The 27352-nt window shown below is 48.2% G+C and overlaps 1 protein-coding gene and 1 long non-coding RNA gene across 2 annotated transcripts; one reads left to right on the top strand and one right to left on the bottom strand.

The window, feature by feature from the left end:
• Nucleotides 1-191: 191 nt before the first annotated feature.
• On the bottom strand, nt 192-25444 carry Copg1 (COPI coat complex subunit gamma 1). Its single transcript, XM_040738900.1, has 24 exons — nt 25293-25444; nt 24214-24266; nt 23633-23713; nt 23336-23407; nt 23092-23171; nt 20981-21056; nt 20692-20784; nt 20281-20367; nt 19302-19459; nt 19081-19214; nt 17435-17502; nt 17095-17283; nt 15248-15343; nt 10674-10917; nt 9553-9628; nt 8648-8751; nt 7777-7902; nt 7447-7515; nt 5774-5916; nt 5341-5512; nt 4719-4816; nt 3509-3647; nt 3157-3255; nt 192-1706 (listed from the first exon to the last, which is right to left on the bottom strand). Exons 1-24 carry the CDS (start codon nt 25327-25329, stop codon nt 1576-1578), a joined length of 2625 nt encoding a protein of 874 aa, XP_040594834.1. The 5' UTR covers nt 25330-25444; the 3' UTR covers nt 192-1575.
• An 88-nt stretch (nt 25445-25532) lies between these two features.
• Nucleotides 25533-26297, top strand: LOC121137065. Its single transcript, XR_005874280.1, has 2 exons — nt 25533-25691; nt 25956-26297. It is a non-coding gene; the product is annotated as an uncharacterized LOC121137065 (long non-coding RNA).
• Nucleotides 26298-27352: the final 1055 nt, after the last annotated feature.

The following is a 27352-nucleotide window of genomic DNA, read 5'->3' as shown; positions in this document are numbered from 1 at the left end:
AACCAGGAAGCGGCTCTGCTTCCCAAGTCATTCAAGTCACCCTCAATCGTGGATGGCCACATAGAACCCTTTAAGGGTCAGGAAGTCCCACTTTGTTTCCTTTTTAACATTTGTTTTGTGTGTGGGGTGTGTGTGTACCTTTAAATAAAAAAACGACAGCAGTTTCTTCACAAAAGAAGGCTGACACACACTTCCCTTTAGTGAGGTTTATTAGAAGGGAATGACCTCCAGGCTGCGATCAGGCCTGGGGATGGTAGGCAGAAAGAACACAACAATGAACATCTAAGTATGATGGGGTATAAAGGACAGGCTTTCCTTTAAAGCCTGGAGCGGCCCTTTTTAAGGGCTGGAAGGGGGGAGAAAGGGAGGCAGGAGGGAGGGAGAGGCCAGGCAAGAGTGCTGCTCCAAAGCATCCCCAGGAGAGGCATGGAGGAGGGGTGGGGCAGAGGAATGTCTTCAAGGAGCAGCCTTCATGAGCAAATCCCCCCCAAACAAATGAGAAGTCTGACCCTTTTTAACCTCTTAAGGGTGATAGGAAATTCCACATCACGTGATTTAGTTAAACACAGCAGGCAGGCATCACCAAGCACATGGAGGAGCCACGACCATAAATCATGAGTTACTGTTAGGCCACAGCACAGACAGCTTCTTAACTATGCTCAGGTGTGGCCCAATCACTTCGGGTTGCGGGGGTTGGTCTAAAGGTGCAGGCATATGTTCTAATATGCACATGTATATGTGCATGGGCATACTGCATACCAGTGTGCATGAGGAGGTCAGAGGACAGCTTTTGGGAAACGGCTCTCTCCCCACCATGTGGGTAGTCACTCTTGGCAAGCGTCTTTATTTGCTGAGCCATCTCAATAGCCCCCAGAGGAGGTCCACTCCTTTAAAAATTCTACTGGTGTTTCTAATGGTGTAAAACCTCCTGATTTGAGTTTAAAGCCCATGACCCTTGGGGCATACACTAGGATTTCTTACTGCAGCCAAAAGAGAACACAGACTGTTCTTCCCACTCACAGACTGACCCAGAGCAGACACTCTGGACACACCCCGATTCAGAGTTCATCAGGGAACACCTGTTGAAGGACCTCAGCTCTTTGGAGACCCATCCATCTAACACCAGAGGATGAGTGCGTCATCAGACCTGCTAGGTGTTCTCAGCCTTTATCCCCATTCTACGCTTGGAACTGACAGCCCCAAGGGGGTACCTGCACGCTCCACTTGGTGAAGAAGGCCTCTGGGAGAAATGGAGGCCCCGAGCACAAGCCTGCAGAAGTAGCTGTAAGGAGTACATGCTGACTTATTATATGGATAAGACAGTTTCTTTGGGGATAAATATGTGAGAAAATCTGAACATTTTATTCATTTGTGATAGCTTCTTGCAGGCAAGGTGAAAAAAATCTACCCTAGCATTCCTGGGTTATAGGATGGAATTTTTAAAAATCTGTATTAATTCGTGATTGTTTCTGAATACAGAGACGTGGGGAAGGGTTTCCACTGGCTTCATGGGGACGAAGCTACTTCAACGTAGTATTGGAAAAAGGCAGGAGCAGGGCCTGCTTAAGCCAGCCTTTAGCCCACCGATGCCAAGATGATGTCTACTGGCAGCTCCTCTGAGCTTCTCGCTGTCACCTGCATTGTCACTGTGTCCAAAAGCAGAAGTCTGGCGCGCACAAGGATGTCATGACCACCCCGGAACACACCTGGAAGGAGAGAAAGGAAGCAGGGTTTTGTGAGGCTGAAAGGGCTGTGGAGGCTACGTTAAGGGTGACACATGTGGCAACTGACCCTAGACAGCCTCCATGCTGAGGCACAGTTGGGAGGCCTGGGCAAATCTCACTGCTTCTTTGACCTCTGGAACCCTTAACTATTAGCAGGGTGTTGTGGCCACGCCTTTGATTCCAGCACTAGGGAGGCAAGAGGCAGGCTGATCTCTGTGAGTTCAAGTGAGCGCAGGGATGTGAATTCTTATGTTAGAACCTCATGTTAGAGGTTCACACGGTGGCTGAATCTGAGAGTGCTGACGAGGGGGAGAAGCCTAATAAGAAAAACCACAAAGCAGGTGTTTGACAGACCCAGGGGACTCAGTGGCCTCATCAGGGCCAGAGGTGTGAGCCTGGTGGCAGTGAGCTGTGTGCTCGCACTGAAGCAGAACATCTTCCTATTCCTGTTTGTAAACACATTCGCCTCACACCCACAAAATAACCAGCCCTCCCCCCAAAAAACCAAGGTTGGGTGTGTCTTAAAGGTAGAACACTTGCCTTGCCTAGCTTCAATCTCCTTAACTCCAGCTACATCTTCACAACTGTCAATCTATGGCCTTTTTTATGTTAAACACCGGATATCAAGTATTTACACATGAATTACACAAATAATTTGCATGAGAATACTCTGGGGAAGAGTGGGCACAGCTGCTCTGAGTGTGGGAAGACAGTTAGTGTTCATTATAAGCACGATTTAATTTTTGTAAGTGTTTGAAAGTTTCCAAGACGAGATACTTAAACGGCCAATCTTTTGTTTTGCTTTGCTTAGGCGTTTGAGCCCTGGACCTCAAGCATATACAAAAGTTCCTGTCTCTGCTTCTCAGATATTGAAGTTACAGGCCAGGATCCATACCCATTCTTCTTAGAAAAAACAAAAACAAAAAACAACCAATTAAGTTGATAATTAAAGGAACTGAAAAAGAAATATGAATGGAAGACAGTTCATTCAAAATGCAAAAACTCACATTAAAACTACAATGGGGACTAAGGAGATGGCATTTGGATCCCAATGTTAGATCCTGGACCCACTGGGGACATCTGGATCCCCAATGCTGCTTTAGGTGCTGCTTCAAGAGACCAGCAGTAGACCGCATGTCTTTAATCCCAGCACTCACGAGGCAGAAGCAGGCGGATCTCTGTGAGTTCGAGGCCAGCCTGGTCTACAAGAGCTAGTTCCAGGACAGCCTCCAAAGTCACAGAGAAACCCTGTCTCAAAAAACCAAAAAAAAGAGAGAGAGAGAGACCACCAGTCAGGGAGAAATGCTAAGCCACCATGCCATGCCCAGTGCAGCCAGTCTTATAGGATAAAGGATAAGCCCAGGCCAGGACTACACCCAATGGCATTCCCACCTGTAAAATTACCCAGGCCCTCCCCACAGATGTTCCTTACCAGCTAGCAGCAGCGTGTGAGTATTCTTGTTTTCTGGCACTTTGTCTGACCTCTCACAAGGATGCATTCCCAAGAACTTCACAATATTGCCCACAGCCTCTGTAGGAAGAAACCCCAGCACTAGTAAGTCATGGGTGCATGTCTGTCTGTCTATTTTGTTGGGTACTAATTAAATCCTGGGCCTCATCCATACTAAGCATGCACTTCCCCACCAAGTGTCTATGCCACCACACTCAGCATGTATGCTCTAGACATGGCCCTGGATTCTTGGTGGGAAGAGGGGAGGCACATGGCAGCTACAGTACAATAGCTGAGGGTTCTGAAAAGCAGCCAGGTATCACCAGCATTTTACCTTCAAGTGTCTTGATGGTAGACAGGGTAAATGTTTCCTCCTTCTCAAACTCATCCCCGACCTCATCCCAGGCTGCTTCAAAGTTCACTTTCATAACTTTCTGGATGTGATCAGACACAGTAACTTCTAGATCCTCCAGCTGGAGAAATGCAGACAGAAGTCAGACTTCAGGAGACACTTCCTGTTGAGCATTTCTGGGCCTCTGCTCTGAACTCATCTAATGATCCCTTGTTTCCTCCAACTCACTTAGCAATTATCTCTCTGCTAGTGTGGTGGGGGGGACAGAACAAGTTACCTTGGGAACCATCCCAAGGTACTCAATGAAAGTGGCACTCCTTCAACAGGCAGCAGCCACTCCTTCAGCAGATTCTGTACTTTAGCTGTGCCCTCGAGGCCCAACATAGGCTGGACCCTATTATCATCTCAGCTGTGAACTTGGCATTCAATACTCCCATTCAGTCAGCTTCGACTGTGTCCACACGAAGGCCCCTTTCTGTCTTTGTTCCTCCAACAGATCTTCACAGAAATCTGTTCTTGTGGGTGTTTACCGTGCACACAGCCACTACTACAGGGAAAGGAGTGCCTCAGCTGCAGCAACCCAGGGGACAAGTCTTAAGGCCCTTCCCCCCTCAGTCATTTTGGCTGAGGAATGGCTCTTCTCTACTAAGGTTTTACAATACACAAGACTCCGAGACTCTGCAGCCCAGCAGAGCACAGGGACCCAATTTACCTAGAAAGCAATTTGACTATAGTGACTAAAGTCTTCATGCTTTCCTTTTGAGCCAATTAGGAATTTATCTTAAGAAAATTATCAGAAATACATGTAAAAAGCTGGGAGGTGGTAGTGTATGCCTTTAATCCCAGCATGGGAGGCAGAGACAGGCAAATCTGAGTTTGAGGCCAGCCTGGTCTATAAAAACAGTTCTGGGACAGGTTCTAAAGCTACACAGAGAAACCCTGTCTTGAAAAACAAAACACAAAACAAAAACTGTAGAAATCATAAAGATCTGTACACACGTATATGTATGTACTGTGTGCCACAGTCATGCAGTGCTAACTGAGTGCAGCAGAAGCCATCAGATCCAGTAACTGAAGTTACAGACAGTTGTTATTTACTGTATGGATCATAGGAGTTAACTTGGGTCCTCTGAAAGAGCACCAGTGCTCTTAACCTGAGCCATGTCCTCAGTCCCTGACACTGTCCTCTTACCACATACTCATCCTCATAGCCTTCTTCATCAATCTCTCCAGTGTTGGGGTCACAGTCCTTAACAGTGAACTTCATCACACAGCTGAAGGTGCATGCCACTGTGGGGGAGAAGGACTGGATGAAGACAGGCTCCTTCAGTCAGGTGGACATGTCCTGCCCTGCAGGCAGCATCAGTAACAGCTACTATGCCATCAACCCCAGCATGTTGGACAAAGGCACCACCTCATAGGACAGGAATGCCAAGTCACAGGTCCAAAGAAAAGCAGTGTGGCTAAGACCATGCCTCAGCTGCAGCCATGATGGAAAAAGAAGCTGGTAACATCACTGGAGAAATGAATTTGAGATGTTTGGGTGTTAGTGCCTGTCTTTGAGAGACAGTGTGCTATAATGAAAGAGTACAGACAGGCTTTGATTCTAAGTTAATAAATCCCCCTAACTTAAGCCTCAGTTTCCTCACCTATGAGCAAGAATAGGCAGAACTTATCCTCATAGAGTTGCTATGAGAATGAAATAAGATAATAAATGAAAAGAACTCGGGCCTGAACAATTCTCATGTTTGAATCAAGGAGTTTTTTGTGCCATCCTTGATGTACAAACTCCATAGAGTCTATAGAGAGCTCACCAGCTGTAGGGTCTTCCTTGGGCAGAGCCACTAACGTGTAGCAGGTCCCAGGCTGGTTGTAGGGCAAGCTCCGGGCAGGTACATAGGAGAGCACTTCATATGCCTCAGTGGGCTCCATCTGCACTGTGACATTCTCCAGGGTCTGGTCATTGAGGGTGTTTGTGCAGTCAAACTGAATAAGGAAGAGTAGGGCTCAGTTGTTGCTATACAGGAAGAGCCAGGACACCCCCCCCCCATTCCCAGCCCTCTGCCTCATTGACATTCACAGGCTAGAGAAGTCCTGGGCAAAGAGGGATGAGACACACCTGCTGGTGACAGATAAAGTCATCAAGCGATGCCCCCAACCATCTCAATGGTAAACACTACAGGCCCATCAGATCTGGGTCTGCTCCTGGGCGCAGGCACCAGCAGGGTCTCAGGCTATCATGCTTACCTGAAACACCAAGTGGTCAGAGAAGGTGTGTTTGGTGCATCGGATGACATACTCAGTCTCTGACTCGGTGAGGGCCACTGGCTCAGGTGAGGACTTGAAGAGGGGCCCTAGCCCCTGGAACTCAGGCACCGCGGCTAACTGCTCTGAAATCCACAGATCACATTAACTTGGTTTCTGAATCGCCACTCCAATTAGTGTTGAGCCCCCCGGCCTCATACCCTCCCTGAGAGGGAGGACAGGTGCACGTCCAACTGGCTGCTCACGATTCCTCAGCACACTTACATCTCTCAGCTCTGTCTGGTTCGAGCTGGGTAACCCTCCAGCAAGATCCCTCTCTGCCTTATGTTAGATCTCTGAAGCAATTCGCCCAGTGCAAGACCCTCAAGATTGAAGGGGACAGCTGTTAGCCACATGACATGGGTGTCAGAACTGAACTTGGGTCCTCTGTAAGAACAGCCATGTGCACATGACTGCTAAGCCATCTCTCCAGCCTCAGCAAGGATCCTTAAAGGGTGGAGATTAGGAAAAGACTACAAATATGAGGTGCACACTGGTAAAGTTACAAACTCAGTGAAAAACAAATTCATCCTATGCACTGGCCAGTCTAACTCTGTAGCCCAGGCTATCTTCATATTTCTGATCCTTTAGCTGTAGCTTGCTGAGTCTTGAGATCACAGTAACTGCTATTATGGCCAATGATGAGCTACATCAGAATGTTACAGAAACACCAGACAGGGCAGCACAGGCTTATAATCCCATTACTCAGGAAGCCAAAGCAGGAGGATCCAATTCAAGGTCTGCCTAGTGTACAGAGTGAATTCAATGTTAGCTTGTTATGTTGTCTCAACAAAGATAACAAGGGCTGTAGTTCAGTGCTGGAACACGTATACCCAGCATGCTTGAGGCCCTAGGTTCAATCCCGGCACCAATAAATAAATAAGTAAATGAATAAATAAAACTTTTTGGCCTGTGGGTAAGACTCCCACTATGCAACATGGCCTGGTCCTGGCCCAGGGTTACCAGGACTCCACCAGGCTAATTCTGGTCTTCCTCAGAGGCTGAAAGAAGATGAAGAGGCATGTGCCAGGTGTCTGTAAAAGGTGACCAACTCTAACAGCTTCAGACCTCTCTTCCCTTCTCTAAGGCAAGATTTCTCCTTGGCAGTCACTGGTCAGCTATGTGCATCACAAGGCTTCAGGAACTGCTACTGCAGCAGTATGGAGGATATACAAGACAAGAGGAGGTGGACTGAGTGAGATCCTTGGCAATAGTCTCTCAGTTTCAAAAGTAGTGTTTTAACAGCAGACAAACTTCATAAGGCAACATGGACTGCACACATAGAATCAAACACAGCACCAGTGTCTCTGAACTCCAGCTATAATCCATCACACATCCTGGAATCCAGGTCACGAGCACTCAGAATCAAACATGAATGAAGCCCCAGTACACGTAATCACCCGGCACTCGGAAACCAATAAACTTCCTGCTCTCTTTAAAACTTCTTTGTGCTAGGCTGAAATGCAGGGTCTCCAGCAGGCTAAGTAGACACTCTACCACTGAGGCACACACATCCTCTGAAGTTCTGAATCTTAATCACAGGTGGAGACCAGGTCCCACGTGATCAGTAGCTGGCAGGCTCTGAAGTCACTCTGACTATACTGACCAACACTCACCCTGGAAGATCTCCTGCCGAGTGGCTGCCACTTTCTCCGGCTGTTTGACGGTTGCAGTGGCGGTGCTTTCTAAAAGAGCAAGCACAGCTGGTGACCCACAGCTCTAGTCACAGCAGCATGGTGCTGCTGACCCCATGTTAATCCTCGGACATTGTAAATGCCAACTCTCCTGAGAGAGAAGCATGCAAGGAAAAGAGCAAGCTTGTCAGCATGGCTATCCCCACAGCCTAAAGCAAGAGGTGGCAAGGTCTGCTCCCTCTTTTCAGCCCACCCTGGTCCACTCTGCAGCCAAGGGTGACACATGGGCCTTGGGGATGAGTAGGACCTTACCTGGTCTCTGTTCTGCCATAGGGGTGGTGGCCAGAGGCACAGACTTGAGGTCAAATGGCTTTTCTGATGGTTCCAGTGTATACTGCTGCAGGGCTCTCTCCAGACCAGGGATAGACACAGTCAGACCTAAAGCCAGTGGAGAGGTCATTCTGCTGGCAGGCATGAGGGACAGACATACTGCACCTCGGGAGGACAGAAGCCTGGGTCCCCCGCTATGAAGGCTAGATGTGCTGATGCTGAGAAAGTCATGGAACCTCTGAGCCTTGTTCTTCATCCTCCTTCCCAGAGGGTTGGTGAGTAGGTAAATACAAAGTGACTCGAAAAATTACTAAGGCAACAGAAATTCCCATTTTATCTACTGTTTTATTTGAAATGTCATTTTGCTTTGTAGCTGAGGCTGACTTGGAGCCTCAGCCTCCCTGGAGTGCTGGGATGAAGGCAAAAGCCATCACACCAGACTTAAACATTTTTATTAATAATAATAATAATTATTATTTTTATCCAATGTTTTGTACTCTGAACATTGAGCCACGAGGATTATCATAAATTCCAAAAGCTCTGGACTGAAGATACAAGGATACAACATGATGGTGGAGACTTGCCAAGTATGTGTAAGGCTCTGGGTTCAAGTCAGAGTAACACATAAGGAGTACTTTAATTTATTTGGCTATTTCCACTGACATGAGTTCAAGCCACATGACCCTGGTGCTTCTGAAATCACATCAATCCAAGAGGTTGCTATACAAGTCCAGAGAAGCATGTATGGTCTTGGATGTCTCTTGGCTCAGGGACAACACACCTGCTCTAAGGCCACAGGAAGGGCTGAAGGCTCTGAGAGGGGACTAGGTCCTGGGCAGGCAAGAAGACTCACCGTTTAGTATATACCCTGCATTGAGGGCCTTCTGCTTCTGCTCCAGGACGTTCAGGTAGAAGGTAGCTCTGTCCCTCACTTCATTGTCATCATCCATCACACACCTGTGGCCAGGACACACGGTACCCTCACTGAGCATAGCGAGGGGGCAAAGGGACCCTGTAGGGCTGTATGGGGGCGGCAAGGTGATGCAGAACTCTTAAAGCTCAGCCGCCAAGCCGGGCGTTGGTGGCGCACGCCATTAATCCCAGCACTTGGGAGGCAGAGGCAGGCGGATCTCTGTGAGTTCGAGGCCAGCCTGGTCTACAGAGCGAGTTCCAGGACAGCCTCCAAAGCCACAGAGAAACCCTGTCTGGAAAAACCAAAAAAAAAAAAAAAAAAAAAAAAAGCTCAGCCGCCAAGAGGGGAGGTTCTTAAATGACAGCATAAAATACAAGGGGCTGGTCAGCTGAGTGGCAGACAGCTCCCTGATAAAGATCTCACCCAACAAAGAAGACAAAACCAAAAGACACAAAATACACAGAGGTTCCCTTGAGCTCATAGGAGACATGCTTACACCTCTTCTGGACTCAGCAGGTACGAGGCACCACACACACAGTGCACAAATATACATACAGGAAAAACACCCACACAAATGAGACAAAAATAATTAAATCTTTGCTGGGTATGATGGTGCACACCTTTAATTCCAGCACTTGGGAGGCAGAGGTAGGTGGATCTCTGTGAGTGTGAGGCCAGCCTGATCTACAGAGCGAGTTCCAGGATAGTCAGGGCTACATAGAAAAACCCTGCCTCAAAAAAAAAAAAAAAGGAAAAGAAAAATAAAATAAAAATTTAAAGGACAAAGCAGTGAGCTGGACCAAGTGATCACTGTCATGCTCTCTGGCTCCTGCACCCAGACTCACCTTTTCAGCAACACCAAGATGCTAGGTAACATCTCTTCGTTCTGGGCTCCAAACTTGGCCAGAGCGCTCACTGCACCTAATTCCAAGGTAAATATGAATCACCAAGAGCCCCTGAGGCCCACCCGCCAGAGAGCTGAGGGTGCCCACTAGTGCTCAGGGACTTCATGCAGAAGAGCTGGTGGGTGGCACCGCTCTTGGGCAATCCAGGTGGATCCTGGTGCTACCCGGGCCTCAACTTCCTCTTCCAGCTGTTGGAGAAACGGGGAACACAGACTAGTAGCTTCTGTTCTAGGGCTCTACGGGCTACCCCCAAAGGATCAAGGCCACAGACACTATCAACACTGTCAGGCTATTCACCTCAGGACAGCTTCATATGTAGCTAGGCCTGAGAATATAGCATATGAGAGAATAAACCATCACACAGTAAATACCAACTGCCAAAAGAAGAAAATCTTCCTAAGGGGCACAGAAGCAGGCAATGGAAAATAAGATGAAATTAAGAACAAGATGTAGACTATCAGATCACTGCCTTACATAAAAAGGTAATTTTTATGGTGTGTGTTATATCTCAAATTTAAAAAACAAAACAAGGAGCTGAAGAGATGGCTCAGTGGTTAAGAGCACTGACTGTTCTTCCAGAGGTCCTGAGTTCAATTCCCAGCAACCACATGGTGGCTCACAACCACCTTGAATGAGATCTGGTGCCCTCCACTGGCATGCAGGCAGAAGACTGTATACACAATAAGTAAATAAGATATTTAAAACAAAACAAAATAAAATCCAGGTATGGTGGTACATACTTGTGATACCAGCATACAGAAGGCTGAAGCAGGAGGATTTCAGGTATGAGGCAGCCTCGCTATATAGCAAGACCCTATCTCAAAAATAAAATAAATAAATAAATAAAATAAAAAGAGGTCTAAAAAAACTCTATATACAGTAAACCTTTAAAAAAATTAAATTGTAGAAAATCATTTATCAAGATAACAAGACATCTAAAGTCCTTCTGACAATATAAAAAACAGCTCATGAGGCCATGTCCCCTGAGAGTTTAGGTTCCTTTACTGGCAAATTCACTGCAAAAAATCTAAGAGCCCAGGATCACCCCAGCTCAGACCTACCTGCGCGAACCTCTTCATGTTCCAGGACCACACGGTTGTAGATAAAGCGAATGTACTTGGAGGGGTTGTTGGTCTTGGGCCCCTCCTGGCCCAACAAATGCAGGATCCGGGTAGCCAGCACAGTGAACTCGCAGTCCTCAATGAACTCACACAGGTGGGACAGTCCCGTCTCCTTGCTCTCTGAGTTCTCCTCAATGATGCTGATGATGCAGTCCACGATGGCACGCTTGTACTCAAAGCCACCCTGCAGAGATAAATGTCTAGCTGAGCAAGGAGCTCACATCCTCTGGAGACCAGCTGAGGCCCAGAGCCTAGCCTGGCCCAAGACACTGCTCCACAGCTGGAAACAGGAGCCTAGGCTTCTGTCTCTGTTGGGCCTCTAAGTCTAACAGCAGAGAGCTTAATGGGAACCTTTGGACCCCAATTCTCGTGCTGAGAGAAAGATACGCTCTGTTAGTGAACTGCCGTGTGCTTTAAAGTCCAGTGAGAAGCTGGCTCTAGAGGAAGGGCTGCTCCCTACCCCGACCCTGGCCTCAGATCCAAGTATGTTTTGTCTTCCAAGACCCGTGTCCAGGGATGATGTCACCTGCCCCATGAGAAGACAAGGGAGAACAGCAATACAGCTCAAAGAGTGAAAACAGCGCCACAAGAGAGTAAATCACTTAAGTAAAAACACTGTCCCTGAAGATGGCTAAGCAGTCCATTCCCAGTCACCTTCCCAAAGCAAAATGTGCCCCTACTGCTTATCTCACCTGACAGGAGACAGTCTGCACAGGACTCTCCTTGTTCTTCCCCATGGCTTTCCCAGTCACTCCTGCAGGACGGTGTATGATTTTATGCTCTCCTGTCTACCCACATACAGTTGTTTTCTTCCGTTACTCTTGCTTGCTATCTACCTAACAGACTCAATCACCTGAAACTGAAAGCCTGGCTATGGGAGACATGAGAAGAGGCAGAGTGGGCGGCACACCCACGTGGAAAACAATATGGTGGGTCCTCAAGGTATCAAGCACAGAATTCTCTAATCCTGGGTATCAGCAGCAGAACACCTCTCTGCACTCAGAATCTTCGAAGCACCTGTCACGACAGTGACAGCACAGAAGCAACCTGAGTGTTCAGAGGTGGATGAATGGGCAAACAAAATGCAGTCAGTACTTTAAAAGAATGTTATTCAACATTGAAAAGAAGAAAATGATACATGCTATAATATATATGAAATCCAAGGACATTTATAAGGGAAATAAGGGAGGCAGAAAAAGAACAACACTTCAAGATTCCCCTCAAGGTAACTGGAGCAGTCAGATTCATAAGCATAGAACTGTGGGTGAGAGGATTGAAGAGGCAGATGGGGAGACGGTGTTTAATAGGTACAGTCTTAGCTAAAAACTAAAGACTTGGGGCTGGAGAGGCTCGCAGTTAAGAGCACTTGTTCATATATAGGAATTGGTTTTATTCCTAGTACCGATCTACAACTCCAGTTCCAGGGGATCTCATGCCCTCTTCTGACCTCTGAGGATGCCAAGCATACAAATGGTGTCCATACATACATACATACATACATACATACATACATACATACATACAGGCAAAACACTCACACATAAAATGAATAAATCTAACTGAAAAAAATTTATCAAGGGGCTTGGCTGGAGAAATGGCTTAGTTGTTAAGAGCGCCTGCTACTCTTCCAGAGGACTGGAGTACAAACACACAGACATATAGACCCCAGATCAGGGAAGGGTGTAGGTCAGTGGACCAAGGTCCTGATTTGATCCCCAGCACTCTTCCTACCCCAAGCTTGTATTCTGTGGACTGTGATGACACAGGAATGGGCTGGATAGGCTGCTGGAGAGAAGGAAGTGCCACCTAGCCCGTGTGTGCTCATGGGCATGCATCAGAGCATGTGGAAGTCAGAAGACAACATGTACAAGTCACTTCTCTCCTTCTGTCATGGCTCTCTTTCTGCTTTATGAGTTTCAGTGGTGGAACTCTGATCTCTGGCCACCAGGCTTGATGGCAAGTGCCTTTAGCCATGTGGCCGGCCCCTCACTTGACTTCTAAGGGACTCAGCCATTAGTGTGCCTGCCTCACAGGTTGTTCTGAAGAGCAGAAAAAAAAATGTGATCTGAATCAAGCATGGTGCATGCCCGTGACTCCAGTACTCAACATGCTGAGGTAGGACAAGATGCTGAGGCGGGACAATCCTAAATTTAAGGTGAGTCAGGACTATACAGTAAGAACTAATCTCAAGGGGAAAAGAAGACAAAGGTGCTATCTGCTCAGTATGCGAGCCACAGGTCAGTAAGGTACCACACTCTACAAACCCTCAAATGCTATTCACTGGCTCTGACCAGATGACACATGTTTGCAGGAGCCAGGCAAGTTCCCTCCGTGAAGCCAGTACCTTGACTGCTATATAAAGCATGTAGCTTTCTGGGAGCCAGGAAGCTAAGAAGACAAAGCATGGGCTTTTTCATGGAGAAAAGCAGGGGCCAGGGCCAGAGGCACCTGGCTCAGATACCACAAACTGTTTTCCTAGTTCTTCAGGATACCCTGGAAGGCAGGTCATTGCATTCAAGTCACACTAGTCTCAGATTCGGTTTCCTTTACATGGGTCCAATGTACCCCAGGCTAACCTCAAATCACTATGTCCCCAAGGATAAGCTTGAGCTCCTAACCTTGTTCCTACCTCTCAAGCGCTGGGACAGCTACCTAGTTTATACAGTGCTGGAATCAAAATCAGGGTTTTGTGCATGTTAGGCAAACATCCTACCAACCAAGCTACACCTCCAGTTCCCAGAATTCTCTTCTTCCTTCCTTTTTTTAAATATGGGGAGGGGGTGCTCCCATGTGCATGCCTGATTGTGGGTATGTGTGCATTAATGCAGGTACCGACTGACCCAAAGTGGACAAAAGAAGGTGTTGGATCCCCTGGGGCTGGAATTATAAACAGTTATGAACTGCTAAATACTGAGTCCAAACTTGGGTTCTCTGAAAGAACAGTGTGTATTCTTAACTACTAAGCTCTCTCTCTCTCTCCAGTCCTTCTAAAAGACACACTCACATACACACACATACACAATAGTATATGTATAACACATGTGTGTGAGTGCAGGCCTATATACATGCCACATCACAAACATGGAGGTCAGAGGACAGCTTTCAGGAGTTGGTTCTCTGCTTCCACCATGGAATCCAGGGATTAAAATCAAGGTATCCTCTACCAGTTGAACCATTTCACTGGCCCCAGAGTCCTCATTCTTAAAATATTAGTGACAAGGACCATTAGGAGAATCAGGAGACTGCATATCCCACACACAGTCTCTAACATAGTGTGGTTGCAGCTGATGGCTCTTAGGGCATTGATGCCTTATCCTTGCACCCTTGAGAAAACCCAAGGAACCAACGCAACAGCTGCTCTCCTGTTGACCCTTGGTCTACCCTGGACTGAGGCAAAGGGTTCTGTGTATCTATGGGCCAAATCTGTTCCATTGTTTGTTTTTTAAAAAATTAATTTTGTATGTATGGGTGTTTTGCCTAGAAGTATATCTGAATCACAGACCAGAAGAGGGCATCAGATTCCCTGGGACTAGAGTTACCATAGTTGTGAGCCCCCATGTGGGTGCTAGGAATTGACCCCAGGTCCTCTGGAAGAGCAGCCAGTGCTCTTAACTGCTGAGCTGTCTCTCCAGCCCCCAATACACACTTGCTTTTGGACCTGTGAATTTGCTGGTTTTGTTCAGACAGTAAAAAACAAACAAGCCTGGTGGTGGCGCATGACTTTAATTCCAGCACTTGAGAGACAGAGGCAGGAGGGTCTTTGAGTTGGAGATCAGTCTGATCTGCCTACACAGAGAAACCCTGTCTCAAAAACCCAACCAACCAACCAAACAAACAAAAACACCAATTCATGTCAAGCACAAAAAGAGAACCAGCCAGGTATAGTGGAACATGCCTTTAATCCCAGAACTCTGGAGGCAGACAGGTAAATCTGTCAGCTAAAGGCTAGCCTGGTCTACATAGTGAGTTCCAGGACAGCCAGAGCTATGTAGAGATCCTGTCTCAAAACAACAAACTCCAGAACCAATGCCAATTTTTTAGCACATTTTCCAAGATGCTGCATGCACTCAGCCTTCTAAGCTTGACACTGCAATAGGTTGCACACATTCTGCTTTCTGCACAATCACTGCCTTGGGGTGCCCACTGGACTTGCTGCCATGCTGCTGAGTCATACATTACTACTATAATTATGAGTGGTTGGTGCTGTTGCATCATCTGTGCATGGGAATTTAAAGTGCCGCAGGCTCCAGGAAACTAGCTGTTTAACTGTGCTCTGAGCTTAATACCAAGAAACAGATCTTGGCAGCCAGGCCATTCTCTGCACCAAAAAAGCTAACAGAACCCCAGTGGCAGCCGGGCGTTGGTGGCACACGCCTTTAATCCCAGCACTCGGGAGGCAGAGGCAGGCAAATCTCTGGAGTTCTAGGACAGCCTCCAAAGCCACACAGAAACCCTGTCTCGAAAACCAAAAAAAAAAAAAAAAAAAAAAAGAACCCCAGTGGCCCCACTCTTACCTCTTCCCTTAGCATAGTGAACAGGAAGTTCATGAGTACGGCATGTTTGCGAGGATATTTCTGGCACAGGGCACTGATGGCCTGGACAACCACCACCTGGGGCAGAGAGACACATATGAGTAGCAGCCCCTGACAATCCTAGTGACTAGCTCACTGAATGTCACAGAGGCCCAACACAAGAGCAAGAAACCAGGAGGAACACCACTCACTCCCTGCTGGGGAGCACAGTCCTGAGGTTCCCCAGGGCAGTCTCAGTAGCCCAAGTGAAGGCCTGGGCCCCAACGCTGCCTGGCCGGCTTCTCTCCTGCCTTGCAAAGTTTCATCCAACATTCCACTCTGGGCTCTTCTAGAGGTCTCTTACTTCTTCCGCCTGCTTTACCTCCTTTTTCTTTCTTTCACTGGCTCAAGCCCTCACATCATCCCTCTTGCTTGCTCCTAAGCCACTTCACCTTCTGAGATGCGAATCTCCTCTAACTCATCCTCCACTGTCCAGAAGAGTTATTCCCACGTGCAAATAAGCAGCCGATATGCCTTCATACAGCCCACAGGCAGAGTAGATTTTGGTTCATTTTTCACAACCCACACTCTAGAATTTATTCTGCTGTATCAAAAATTGTTCCTACCATTCTCTGCTCTGATGAAAACTCCCCAGGAACACATTTCATGACTCTATTTACATAACACTGAAATATTCAAACTATGGAAAATACAAATAGATGAGAGGATGTCAAGAATCAAGGATGAGGGGCTGGGAATGGAGTGTACAAGCCCTGTCTAGTGATGGTGAGTCTAACTGTGGCAGTAATTTTGAAAGATATTACATGTACACCTCCTAACCAATGAAATCTGAGTAAGCTCGCTAGATTGTAAAATTGCTGGTTTCTCCATTGACACTATTCTATGACTATGCAGGATGTGGGCATTGGAGTTGAGAGAAATACCCAGGACCTTTTCTCTTATATATTTGCACCTTCCAATGCATTATTTTAAAGTAGAAATTTTAAAAAGTATACCAGCTAGTGGTGGCACACATGTTTAATCCCAGCACTCGGGAAGCAGAGGCAGGAGGATCTCTGTGAGTTCGAAGCCAGCCTGGTCTACTGAGTGAGTTCCAGGGCAGCCAGGGCTACACAGAAAAACCCTGTCTCAAAAAAACAAAACAAAGAAAAATATAAGCCAGATATGGAGGCAAGCATCTGTAATCTCAAACATTTAGGAGCTAATAAAGGAGGACTGCTCCAAGGTTGACACTGCCCTGGGTTATATTGAGCCTGAGCTCTGGAATAAGTAAGACCCTGTCTAGGAAAAAAAAAAAATAAAGCTGAAGGTCTGTCAGTGAACAGCCCAGTCTGTGCTGACATCATTACCTTTGCCATCTCTAAAGCATCTGACCCTAGCTGGCCTGTCTCCCTGGAACTTCCCAACACCCACTCCCCCGGCCCTCGTCCCTGGCCCCACTGCCTTCCTCATCCATGCCTCCCCAGCAGCCGCTAATGGAGTGTCAGCTCCTCACTGCATCTGCATCTCAGGCTATGGCTTGTTTACACATTTGTTCATTTGTTAAAGCTTATCTTTCTCAAGAGAAGGTATCTATCCTGTCCACTGCTACTCCCACTCCCGAAACTCTACAACAGACTGCAAGAGCTCAATAAAAACTTCAAGAATCAATAAGCAAACTCTTGCCTGGCCTAAGAAGCACAGAACTTAAGGTTCAAAGGGACAGAGGGCCAAAGCCTTGAAGGCAGGCCTGTACACCCCAAGCGGTGGCATGGATGCCGGTGGTGTGGACACCAGGTTCAGAACATCTCCCTTGTCTTGGGGACTGCAGGCTGTGAGGCATTTAGTACCTTAAACTCATCTGAGATCTCTGACATGAAGGAAGAAATCTGCTTCATAAGGCGGTCAATGCTGCTCTCACTCCCTGTCTTGAGGAGCGTAGTAATGGCCAATGTGGCGATGCTACGGTTCGAGTCTGTGACCAGGTTTTCCAGATCCAGATTGCAGGCGGTCACTGCCGATGGGTGCTTCATGGCCACCTGCAGAGGGAGGATAGAGACACCGGGCAGTACCCAATTCTGTCATTTCACCTACAGGGTAGGCCTGGCCAGAGGTCCTTTGTTTACTCCTCTCCCAGCCCATTCTATCAGCCAGGCCAGCCCTGCCCCCTGTTCTCCACCCAACTCTTACCTTATTGAGGGTTCGGACAGCAGCATAGCGAAGAGCGGCCTTGGGTGAACTACAGAAAAGCTGGAGCACTGCAGAGAGACAGACACACACGTCAGGCTGCCCTCGATGCCAGGTAGTGAAATACTTGGGGTCCCAAGGGAACAGCATGGGATCAAAGGTGAACAAGCTCTCAGGCCTGACACACGTAAGCCCTTTGCTCAGCAGAGGCCAACAGAACTGCATTGTCCTGAACCTTGTCAGTAAGGGCCCCAAAGGTGTCAACTATTGATGCACACTAAGTACTTGCCATGTGCTAGGCACTTGCTGAGTGGGTGACATGCCTGTCTGATTCTCCCAACTGCCAGAGAACAGAAGCAAAGCAACTAAAGAGACTTTTAGTTGCATCCAACCGGCAGGAGCAGGGTTAAAGTCAAGAGTTGTCCACATCTGCAGCCCCGGCACTTAGCCACATCTCTCCTACGTTCACAGCAAGCATCCAGTGGAACATCCCTCAGCACCAAGTTAGGGAGCTAAATCCTCCCTCAAGAACCAAGTTTATTTTTCTTTGGGACAATGCCAAAGAGTTGACCCCCTACTGTGTATACCAGGGACTACACCATTTCCTCAACCCTAGCCACCCAAAGCTCACAGCTAAAGTCTATGTTCACATCTAGTCCTGGATGGGACTGTATTCTAGAATATCAAGTTCCTTTCTTTATTGTTTACCTTTTATTCTCTTGTCATTCGTTTGGAACTAACACTTTCTTAAAATAGGATAACACATCTGTTAAAGCCTCTACTTTATATCTTTCATTATTCTGGAAATATGGGATATCATTGGAGCACGTTATTCAGTAAGTGAATGCACTTATTCTTTCGTTTGTCCCCAGGGAAGAAGGGAGACTGCTCCTTCCATACTTGAACCCCATTTTTCCACCAGCTTTATACCACCACTGTGGGGAGCTCTAGAAAAAGAGCCCAATCATTCCAACCCTCCTGTCACACTCCTCTGCCTCTGGGATGGTCCTGGTGCTCATCCCTCTCTGATTCTTGGGATCCAATGGAGGCCCTTTTTGAACTCTCAACACAGCCCCTCACCTCTTTAAGCTCTGGGTGGACACTCACTACTCCCATCCTAACACCAGCATGGGACAACTCGACAAGGCACTGACTTATGTTTAGAGCAGAAACATCACAAAGCTGCTGGGTTCTCCTTAGTTAACACCCACTGCATCCAAGCTAGTGTCTCACACTGGGCTGCGTGGCTTGTACAGACCCCACCTTTACTACCTAAAGGAAAGAGGGTCATTCATGTTTCAGACGGGCAGTGAGGCCTGGAGAGGAAGGTCCGAGGACAGGGGCTTTCCCACCTGCTAAGAGCAGTGCCTGTGAGTCCAGCTGTGAGCTCCAGTGCTATCCCATGAGCACACTAGGCTTTACGGGTCCTGGGCCCCAACCCCAGATCATCCTCTGGAGCCAACTAGCCTAGCAGTGCTAGTATGGACCACACACTTGTCTCTTCAACACTGAGATGGAACTGAAAACAGCCCATTTCAAAAGCAATGCCTGTGACACCCCTAGATCATGGTCTGTCTGAAGACAATCTCTGGCTCAGGGCCTGTGCCCAGCAGGCAAACTATGCAGCAGGGAAGGGGACGCATGGAGACCTGACACGGCGGGGGCCAGCTCTTTGGCACTGCAGCCTGGCAGGTTGACAATGGCTGAGGCAGCTTCATACACCACCATCTCATGCTTGTTACGCAGGCAGCTCTCGATGAAGTCGAACAGTGGGCTGTCGCGGCTACAAAAAAACATAGCAATGAGAAGTTGGGGACAATCCAGCAATGCAGGAGGCATCATCTAGCTGGCAGGAGAGCAGCCTTCTCACCTGCCATCTTCTTCCTCCAGCTGCTTGCTGGCCACTCGGATCATCATGCAGTAGGCAAAGGGGGACTTCAGGCCATGCCGGGTGAACTTACTGATCATCTTACTCACAGCCAGACGGTCATTCTTCCGTACATGGTACAGAAGTCCTAGTGCATGGTACTACAGAGGCAGCACAAGAAACAAGCATATAAGGCCACTGTATGTCTCTGACTTTACCCTTATTTTAAGAAAACTATAGCAGTCACTTTCACATAGAGGGGCTAAAGCAATTTTCCCAAGCACTCTGCAAAACTAACTCCAGCATAATGCTCATGATGCTTGCATTTAGAGTTTTGGCAAGGTCCCTGCAGGCACCCTGACTAAGATACCAGAACTGAATGAGCTGCCTGAGGGCTGGGGACAAGACCCGAACGTGGTGCTGTGGGAAACAAACCCTTCTAATGTATGTGCATTCCATGTGGGTGTCTCTAACCCTTAGAGATGTGCTGAAAGGTCAGTGCTGACCCCAAAGGCAAGATCTACACAGAGTGGAAAGAATGACAATCACTGAAGGAAACGGACACACCAGCCTTTCCCATCCCTCATTATGTGTTTTCTCATTTAAGTCTTACTTTTCCAACTTTCCACAGAAACTAAGACTCGGAGGAAAGCATACCAGGTTAGGTTATTGAGGAAAGTTTCTCAGCAACAGAGTCAGCTCAGACTGGATGGCCATCGACCTACCTGGACCAGGCAGGCTGTAACAGCCTGTACTGCAAACATTCTCACCTGCCTCGCAACGCACTTGGTTATTTCAGCAGCTCCAGCAAGAATCTCTTTCCCAAACACCTACGTGCTGCCCTGGCCGCTTCTCCCAGGCGCCCATCTCCCTACACCCAATGATGAAAGGATGACAGCCTGCCCTGGCCAGAGGCCACCAGTCCTTGTGGAGCGTGGACAATGGCAGTGATGCACCTGCTTGTTCCCAGCATCGCTCTCACCTGAACCATGATGTTATCACTGGACGCCGCCTCCTGGGCCTCGTTCACCCATCGCTTGACCACATCAAAGCTGCATTTCAGCAGATGCTGTGGGCAGTGGGACTCGGTAAGAGGTCAGAAGGAAGGGTGCCCTTCTTGTCACACCCATGTCCCCTCTCAGATGCAGTCAGAGCCTCCGCACTGTTCTGATCCCAAGACCATGGACAGACAGCTCAGCTGCCACCCTTACTCTCCCCGCTTGGCAGATTTCCCACCGGATCCCAGTCCCGCCAATCTGCCATCTAAGAGGTCAAAGTCACTCACCCCAGCGCTTCCCAATGGACCAGAGTTTCTGGTTCTCTTCTAACAAGACTCTCAGACATTTTATTCGACCTTCAACCCACCCCTGCAGGCCCAGTCACAGCTACATACCAGGGAAGACACGAGGGCAGAGCTGGAGACACTGGGTACCTTGTCCACAATCGCTTGTTTCATGTAGCGCTCAACAGCCTGCAGCATGGTGCTCTGTGGCGGGAGAAGGCGGGCTCAGGCATGGAAGCCGTGGGGGTGTAGAGCAAAGCATGCATTTTCAGAAGCTCCTATGAGACACTCCCATCCCACTGCTCCACCTGATTCAGAGTGCTGCAGGCAACCCAGAGTGTGCCTGGGGCGAGGCCTCACTTGAGAGCCTGGGAAGTGGGCAGAGGCAGGAGGAACTCACATCAGTGATCTGGCAGAGGGCTCGCACAGCAGGACCACGGTAATTATCTTCTTTCCCGGTCATGTCTTTTGTCAGGCTGGTGGGGAAAGGAGACACTGTTGACACGTGGGGTCCCAGGCCATCCTCTCTTCTAGTCCACACCACCCCTGTCTGGATTTACCACACCAGCCTCCTAAGTACTGCTCCCTTCTGTTCTCACTCCTCCAAGACAAGCTCTAACCAAACAACAGCTCCAGGGAGATTTACAGAACTCAAAACAGAGCTGGGCATGGTGGTACACACTTGTAATCCCAGCACTCCGGAAGTACAGGCAGGTCGATCACCATGAGCTCAAGGCTTCCCAAGGCATCAAATCGAGCAGCTTCTCAGTGAGCTGTCCTCCCCTCTCAGGCCTTTCCACATGTGGTTGTTCAGCCTGGGCCTCACTCCTTCAGAATCCAGACATTCTGGAGGCCTTTTCTGGTCCAAAGCCAAGCTGGTGTCCCCCTGTTCTGTTCACACAGCCCATTACAATTCCATAAGCCTGCTATTTGTGTGTAGATCCTTATGTTTTGCATAAGTTTCCTCCAATATTGAAACATTCCATCCTTCAGGGAAGTTTCTTAAGCAGGAAGGTAAACAACTCAAAATACCTTCAGGAAGTCCCTGAATCTGACCAGATTCACTAGGCCCCACCCTGCCATAGTAAACAATAAAAGCTGAGCTTCCCTCTTGGACCAAGAGCTGAGCTTTGCAGCAGATTCTCAGAGCAGACCAGCTGCCTGGAAGAAGCAGACACCAGCCAAACTGCCAGGAGTAGGTTTAGGCCAGTTGAGGCACCTGGAAAACACTCTCCAACCTGTTGAACTGCCTACAGGCTGTGCCGTGTGCTCTAGGTTCCCAGCTTTGTGAGCTGTCACCCATGCTGGGGTAGCATTTGGTGAGGCAGCTGTCCTTGAGTCATTTCTGCTCCTGTGAGTGACCCTCACCCATATTACTGTAAGCAACCCCAATAAAACACATCGGTTCACCAAATTCAACTTTGGTTTGTTGTGGGTTCTCTATCTTAAGTGACTAGACATGTGTGTTTTGCCTCCCCAGAAAAAGTTTTGTCACAGGGTACCACGACTCTCTTGTTTGCTATTATAATCCCAGAACTATACCCGGACTAATATACATTCAGCATCATCTTTCTAAAATTTTTTTAAGATTTATTTTTATTAGTTTTAGTAACGTGTAGGTATCTGTGTCTGCATGGGATTGTGTGTAAATGAGTGCGGGTGTCCTCCACTGCATCAGATTCCTCTGACGCTGGAGTAGTAGATAGTTTTAAACCTCCTGATGTGGGTTCTGGGAACCAAATCAGATCCTCTGGGAAGGGAGCAAGTGCTCTTAACCACTGAGCCATCTCTCCTGCCCCAGTAAATAGCATCATAATGCACCTGAATATGGTTGTATGGACCCCTCCTTGCATAACAGTGTCAAGAAGAAATAAGAAGGGACTGGAGAGTTGGCTCAGTGGTTAAGAGCACTGCTTGTTCTTCCAGAGGTCCTGGGTTCAATTCCAAGAACCACATGGCAGCTCACAAATGTCTGTAATTCCAGTTCCAGGGGACCCGAGACCCATGTCAAAACACCAATGCACATAAACTTGCAAAAATAAATAAATAATAATAATAACAAAACAGCGCCTCAGGGTTTTTGTTGTTTGTTTTTTCACTAGCAGCAATCCTCCTGTTTCTGCCAAGTGCTGGGAGTACAAGTGTGAACAATACTGTCCAGGTTTGACTCTCAGTTCTCAAGGACATTTGTATTAGTGGCATATGTCCCTAAATTACTCAGCCTAATGCAGACACCAGTAATTAGCAACCAGACTTCTTCATAAACTCCTTGCACTCTGTTTTTCTTTTCCTTAGCACTCATTGAAGACTTTCTGAAAGTTCCCCGCTGGCTGTATTGTCTAAGGAGAGCAGGGCCAGAGAAGTGAGAAGGAAGCAGAATACTCTAGATGCTGGCTGGCATGGGGTGGGCCTAGGAGAGGGCACTGACCATATGCCCAAACTCCCTTTGCTGTACATGTTGCCTCTGTCAATGTATCCCATCAGAGGAGCCATCCCCTGCCCAAGTCTTGCCTGCTGGTCACAATGATGACATCCTCTGCGATGCAAGACATCTCCTTGATAGTCAAGTAGCACATGCGGCGCAGCGTGGGCTGAAAAGACAGAGAGAAAGCCCTATCAATCGGGCTCCGTGAGAGAGGCCCAGGGCAAGGAGAAGCCTGCCGTCTGTGGAAGGCAGTCCATGCTGACAGGTAGTCCTACCAGCTTACTGTCACAGGTCTCACATCTCCAGAAAAGCAGGGGTTGAAGTACTTACATCATTGGACTGAAAGAGCTTGGTCATCGCAAAGAAAGCCTCGGTGGCTTCTGTGGTCCCCAGGTGCTCCCCCTGTGGTTATCATAAAAGAAGTGTCAGTTTGGAACAGGAGATCAGCCAGGGTAGACCTTCAGAGCCTGCAGGGACTCCAGGCAGTAAGTGAGAGCTAGAAACTCAGAGGACCCAGGACTGGACTGTTGGTTCCAACCAGAGTCGTGAAAAGCTTAAGGGTACATCCCCATTTACACACACATGCACATACACACCCAGTATTCCCTGCCACCCTCATCTTGTTACCTGATTTATGAGATAAAGGATCTTGGTGAGGATGTGGGCACATTTTCGAGGGTTGATAGGTGTTTCATTAAAGACCCGAGCCTGTGAAGAAGCAACCGTTACCTCCAGCCTAGTACACTTCCCTTCCATAGCCAACCCTCAGTTCAGGAAGGGCCTGGAGAACCACAGGGTGCATATTAATAACTTATTAGTCCAGATAAATGTGTTCCAAAGTGGTAACACTTTACTTTTCTTCCTTTCTAATTCATTTTATGTACATTGGTGCTGTGCCTGCATGTGTGTCTGTGTGAGGTGTCAGAAGCCCTGGAACTGGAGTTACAGACAGGTGTGAGCTGGGTGCTGGGAACTGAACCTAGGTCTTCTAGAAGAGGAGCCCATGCTCTTAACCACTGAGCTATCTCTCCAGCCCGGAGTTTGTCTTAACTCATCTACTAACCATACCTACGATCTTTGCTTGTGCTGCCTTACTGACTATGGATACTTAGAAATAAAATGAACAACCAGCACTCTCTCCATATGCTACGATTCTGACAGCATGGCAGGTATTCCTGACCAGATGGTACAGGTATGACAGAACTTGCCTCTTGGAGTACAGCACTCTTCTCCAGGTGCTGGAGGGGGTTGGAGCCTCCACCTACAGTGAACAGAGAAGACTGATTACAGGTTGCGATCCTGAATTATTTTCTTTCCTTTTTCTTAATTTTGAGACAGAGTCTCATGCTGGCCTTGAACTTGGAACGTAGTGGAGGACCATCTTGAGTTTCTGATCTTCCTGCCTCCACCTCCTGGTTTAAGTGATGCTGTGGATCAAACACAGGGCTTCATGCATGCTAGGCAAGCACTCGACCAACTGTGGTATATCCCCAAACCCTGGCCCTCAATTCCAAGACTGCCAAACACAGGGAAGGGGAAGAAGTCTCTCTCATCTACCAGTGGTAGCTGAGGTTCCCCTGTCTGTAAATCTTGTTAAGGGAATCCCCTCTTCCCCAGACCATTTGCTCACAGACAACCAGAACCGTTTCTGTGCCTCTCACGATGCCACAGTTTCCATTCATACATGCAACCAGAGTCTATGTGCCAGTGAAAACCAACACTAACTAACCTGTGACTTGAATGTCCCTGACAGCAGATGTTACACTTATAATTAATTACGTGTGTGATTATCTGGTTGCTGTCTGGTCCCTCCACTACATGACCATTATAATATTCCTACTACAGGCATTGAGTGTCCCACTGGTTTTAGCTACAGCAGCATCAGGATCCGAGAGGCACCTGATGTTACGTATATGTGGTTTACTGAATGAATGAAACAGGGTTCTTAGCTGCAGGACTGGCTGGTACCAACGCAGCTCTGGTAAATACCAAGAAGTCGGATGTGAATACAGGAGAGCATCCAGCCTGCACCCCTCCTCTAATAAGATGGGGAAACTGAGGCCCAGAGAAGAGCGTGACTCGCACAAGGTCACGCAGCAATCCTGTCCAGAGCTGGCGAGTGAGAACAGCGTGTCCCCTCCGAGCACAGCTATGGACCTGCGCACAAGCCCCTGCCCTTTTGGTCCTCGGCTCTGGTTCTGACAGAGGCCCGGAAGAAGGGCACCCAGGAAGGTCCCAAGAATCTGTGCGAGGATCCGGCCTCCCCAGGCTTTCAAGGGTCCCTCACCCGACTCCTCGTCCTTCTTGTCGAATTTCTTCAACATGGTGCCAGGGGAAAGTCCACGTAGCAGGGAGATGCTCAGAGCAGCAGTGAGAGCAGCTTCTCCCAGCGGCTTCCGTACTCCCGCCCGCCACGTCGCCCTGAGCAATGCGCTGTGAACTGCGGCTGCGCACTCCGTGCTTTGCGCCTGCGCACAACCGCGCCCACCTTACTCTGCTCAGAGACAACCGAGACCTAGCTGAGTGGAGGGGGGGAAAGGGGAGGGTTGAGACACCGATAAAATGGGCGTGACTTGGCACTGGGGGCGGGGCCAGGACCTGAAGTTCATGATGCTCCACCTCTGCGCCCCCGTGTGTTCCTGATGTTTGCAGTTGCCCTGGCTGAATTAAAGTTGCAGCACAGCAGGTCTGCCCCAAGAAGGTTCTCTGTAATTGTTTATTGTCTTTTTCCAGAAGCCTCACCAACAGCTCATCTTTGTCAGTCTCTCTCCTGTTTTTCCTTCCTTTCTGAAACACCGTTCAACATCTTGTATTTTTAATTTCTTGCTCTATTGATTTTCATGCACTGCCATGGATAATTTGGGGCCTAGTAGTTGCTTAGTAAGTTCTTGTTGAATGAATTAATGCGTGGAATTGCTCTCAAATTTGCATCTGCCTCTGTCCCATGCAGATTTTGCTGCACTTGGCTAGCTGTGGGAGGATCCACGTCACACCTCACTGCGGCTTTTGGTCGCTGAGTGTTTAACTGCTCCTTCCTGTGTGCTGAGAAACTCGAGTGAAAGGAAGGTCCACACTGCTCTTCGATGGTAACACAGGTCACAGGCGGGGTTGGGGTGGCAGGGCACAGTGACTGGCAGAGACTGAGGCTGGGTGGCCCATCTGGTGCCACGGTGAAATCATCCAACATCAACAGGCCATAAACCATCTTTAATCCACACTGTACGCCTTATCTAGAGAAAAGCACGAGAAAAAATAAATCAAAATTGTTCCCTGCTGTGGTTTGATAAAGGAAGTTATGGCACATCTACATCCTTTAGAAGGGATCATTTTTACCTGGGCTTGGTGGCTCTTTAATGTCAGGACTACACAGAGAAAACCTGGAGGGAGGAAAGATGGGAGGAAGGGGGAAAGAGAGGAAGGGGGAGGGAGAGAGGGAGGGAGGGAGGGAGGGAGGGAGGGAGGGAGGGAGGGAGGGAGGGAGGGAGGGAGGGAGGGAGGGAGGAAACAAACCCATTGGCAGTGGTGGCTCTCACCTTTGATTCCAGCACTGGAGAGGTAGAGGCAAGTGGAACTCTGTAAATTTGAGGCCAGCCTGATCTATAGAGTGAGTTCCAGGACAACCAGGGTTACACAGAGAAGCCCTGTCTCAAAAAACAAAGCAATGTTTTTTTAATAATAAAAACTTAAGAGTTTCTCTCTGTAGTCCTGGCTGTCCTTGAGCTCACTATGTAGACCAGGCTGGCCTTGAATTTGTAGAGATCCACCTGCCTCTGCCCCCAGAGTACTGGGATTAAAGGGAGTGATGGGCATGCATGGGTACTAGCACGGGAAGCTGAGTCTACAAATGCCTTTGTATTACTTAATATTGTAGAACTATAAAGTTACCTGCCCAGCCCATTGTCATAAGAATAGCCACTTTGTTGTATGGTAACTGTCCTTACACAACAGAAAACTTAGTTAGCTGGCCCTGGTGGTGGGGATGAAGGAGAGCTGACCAACTCAGCTACCACCCAGGCCCAGAACCAGGGTTTTGTGTTTGCCCAGCCCAATAATTACCTCATCCATGAACTACTGGAGCATATGAAGGGGCGGTCCTGCAGAACCAAAGCTGCAGGACCTCCAGGACTCAGGACAGCAGAGGAATCTCTGTGAGGTTTCCATATTGATGGAGTAGCAGAACAGAGAGGCCTGGAACCGGACCAATGACTCATTGCAAAGAGCATTTACCGGTAAAGCTGGTTGGACAAAAGGGCAGACTAAGTGACACCATGACACCCCGCAGCCTCCACGGTGAGACTTTTTTTCTATTTTCTTTTGAGGGAGGTTACAAAATTGAAGGGTAGATAC

The sequence above is a fragment of the Mesocricetus auratus genome, unplaced genomic scaffold (genome assembly GCF_017639785.1).
Source record: "Mesocricetus auratus isolate SY011 unplaced genomic scaffold, BCM_Maur_2.0 Super-Scaffold_100676, whole genome shotgun sequence".
In the NCBI taxonomy this organism is placed as follows: domain Eukaryota; kingdom Metazoa; phylum Chordata; class Mammalia; order Rodentia; family Cricetidae; genus Mesocricetus; species Mesocricetus auratus.
Note: the sequence above shows the minus strand (reverse complement) of the source record. Positions and strands in the feature narration are given on the sequence as shown.

What these genes read in the sequence shown, in the direction of transcription:
- Copg1 (XM_040738900.1), bottom strand. Translation starts at nt 25,329, where the DNA reads ATGTTGAAGAAATTCGACAAGAAGGACGAGGAGTCGG. An exon ending in CAAGAAGGACGAGGAGTCGG is followed by an intron (nt 24,267 to 25,292) that starts GTGAGGGACCCT and finishes TGTTCACTGTAG; the next exon opens with GTGGAGGCTCCAACCCCCTC. An exon ending in TCACTATGCTAAGGGAAGAG is followed by an intron (nt 10,918 to 15,247) that starts GTAAGAGTGGGG and finishes TTATCTCTGCAG; the next exon opens with GGTGGCTTTGAGTACAAGCG.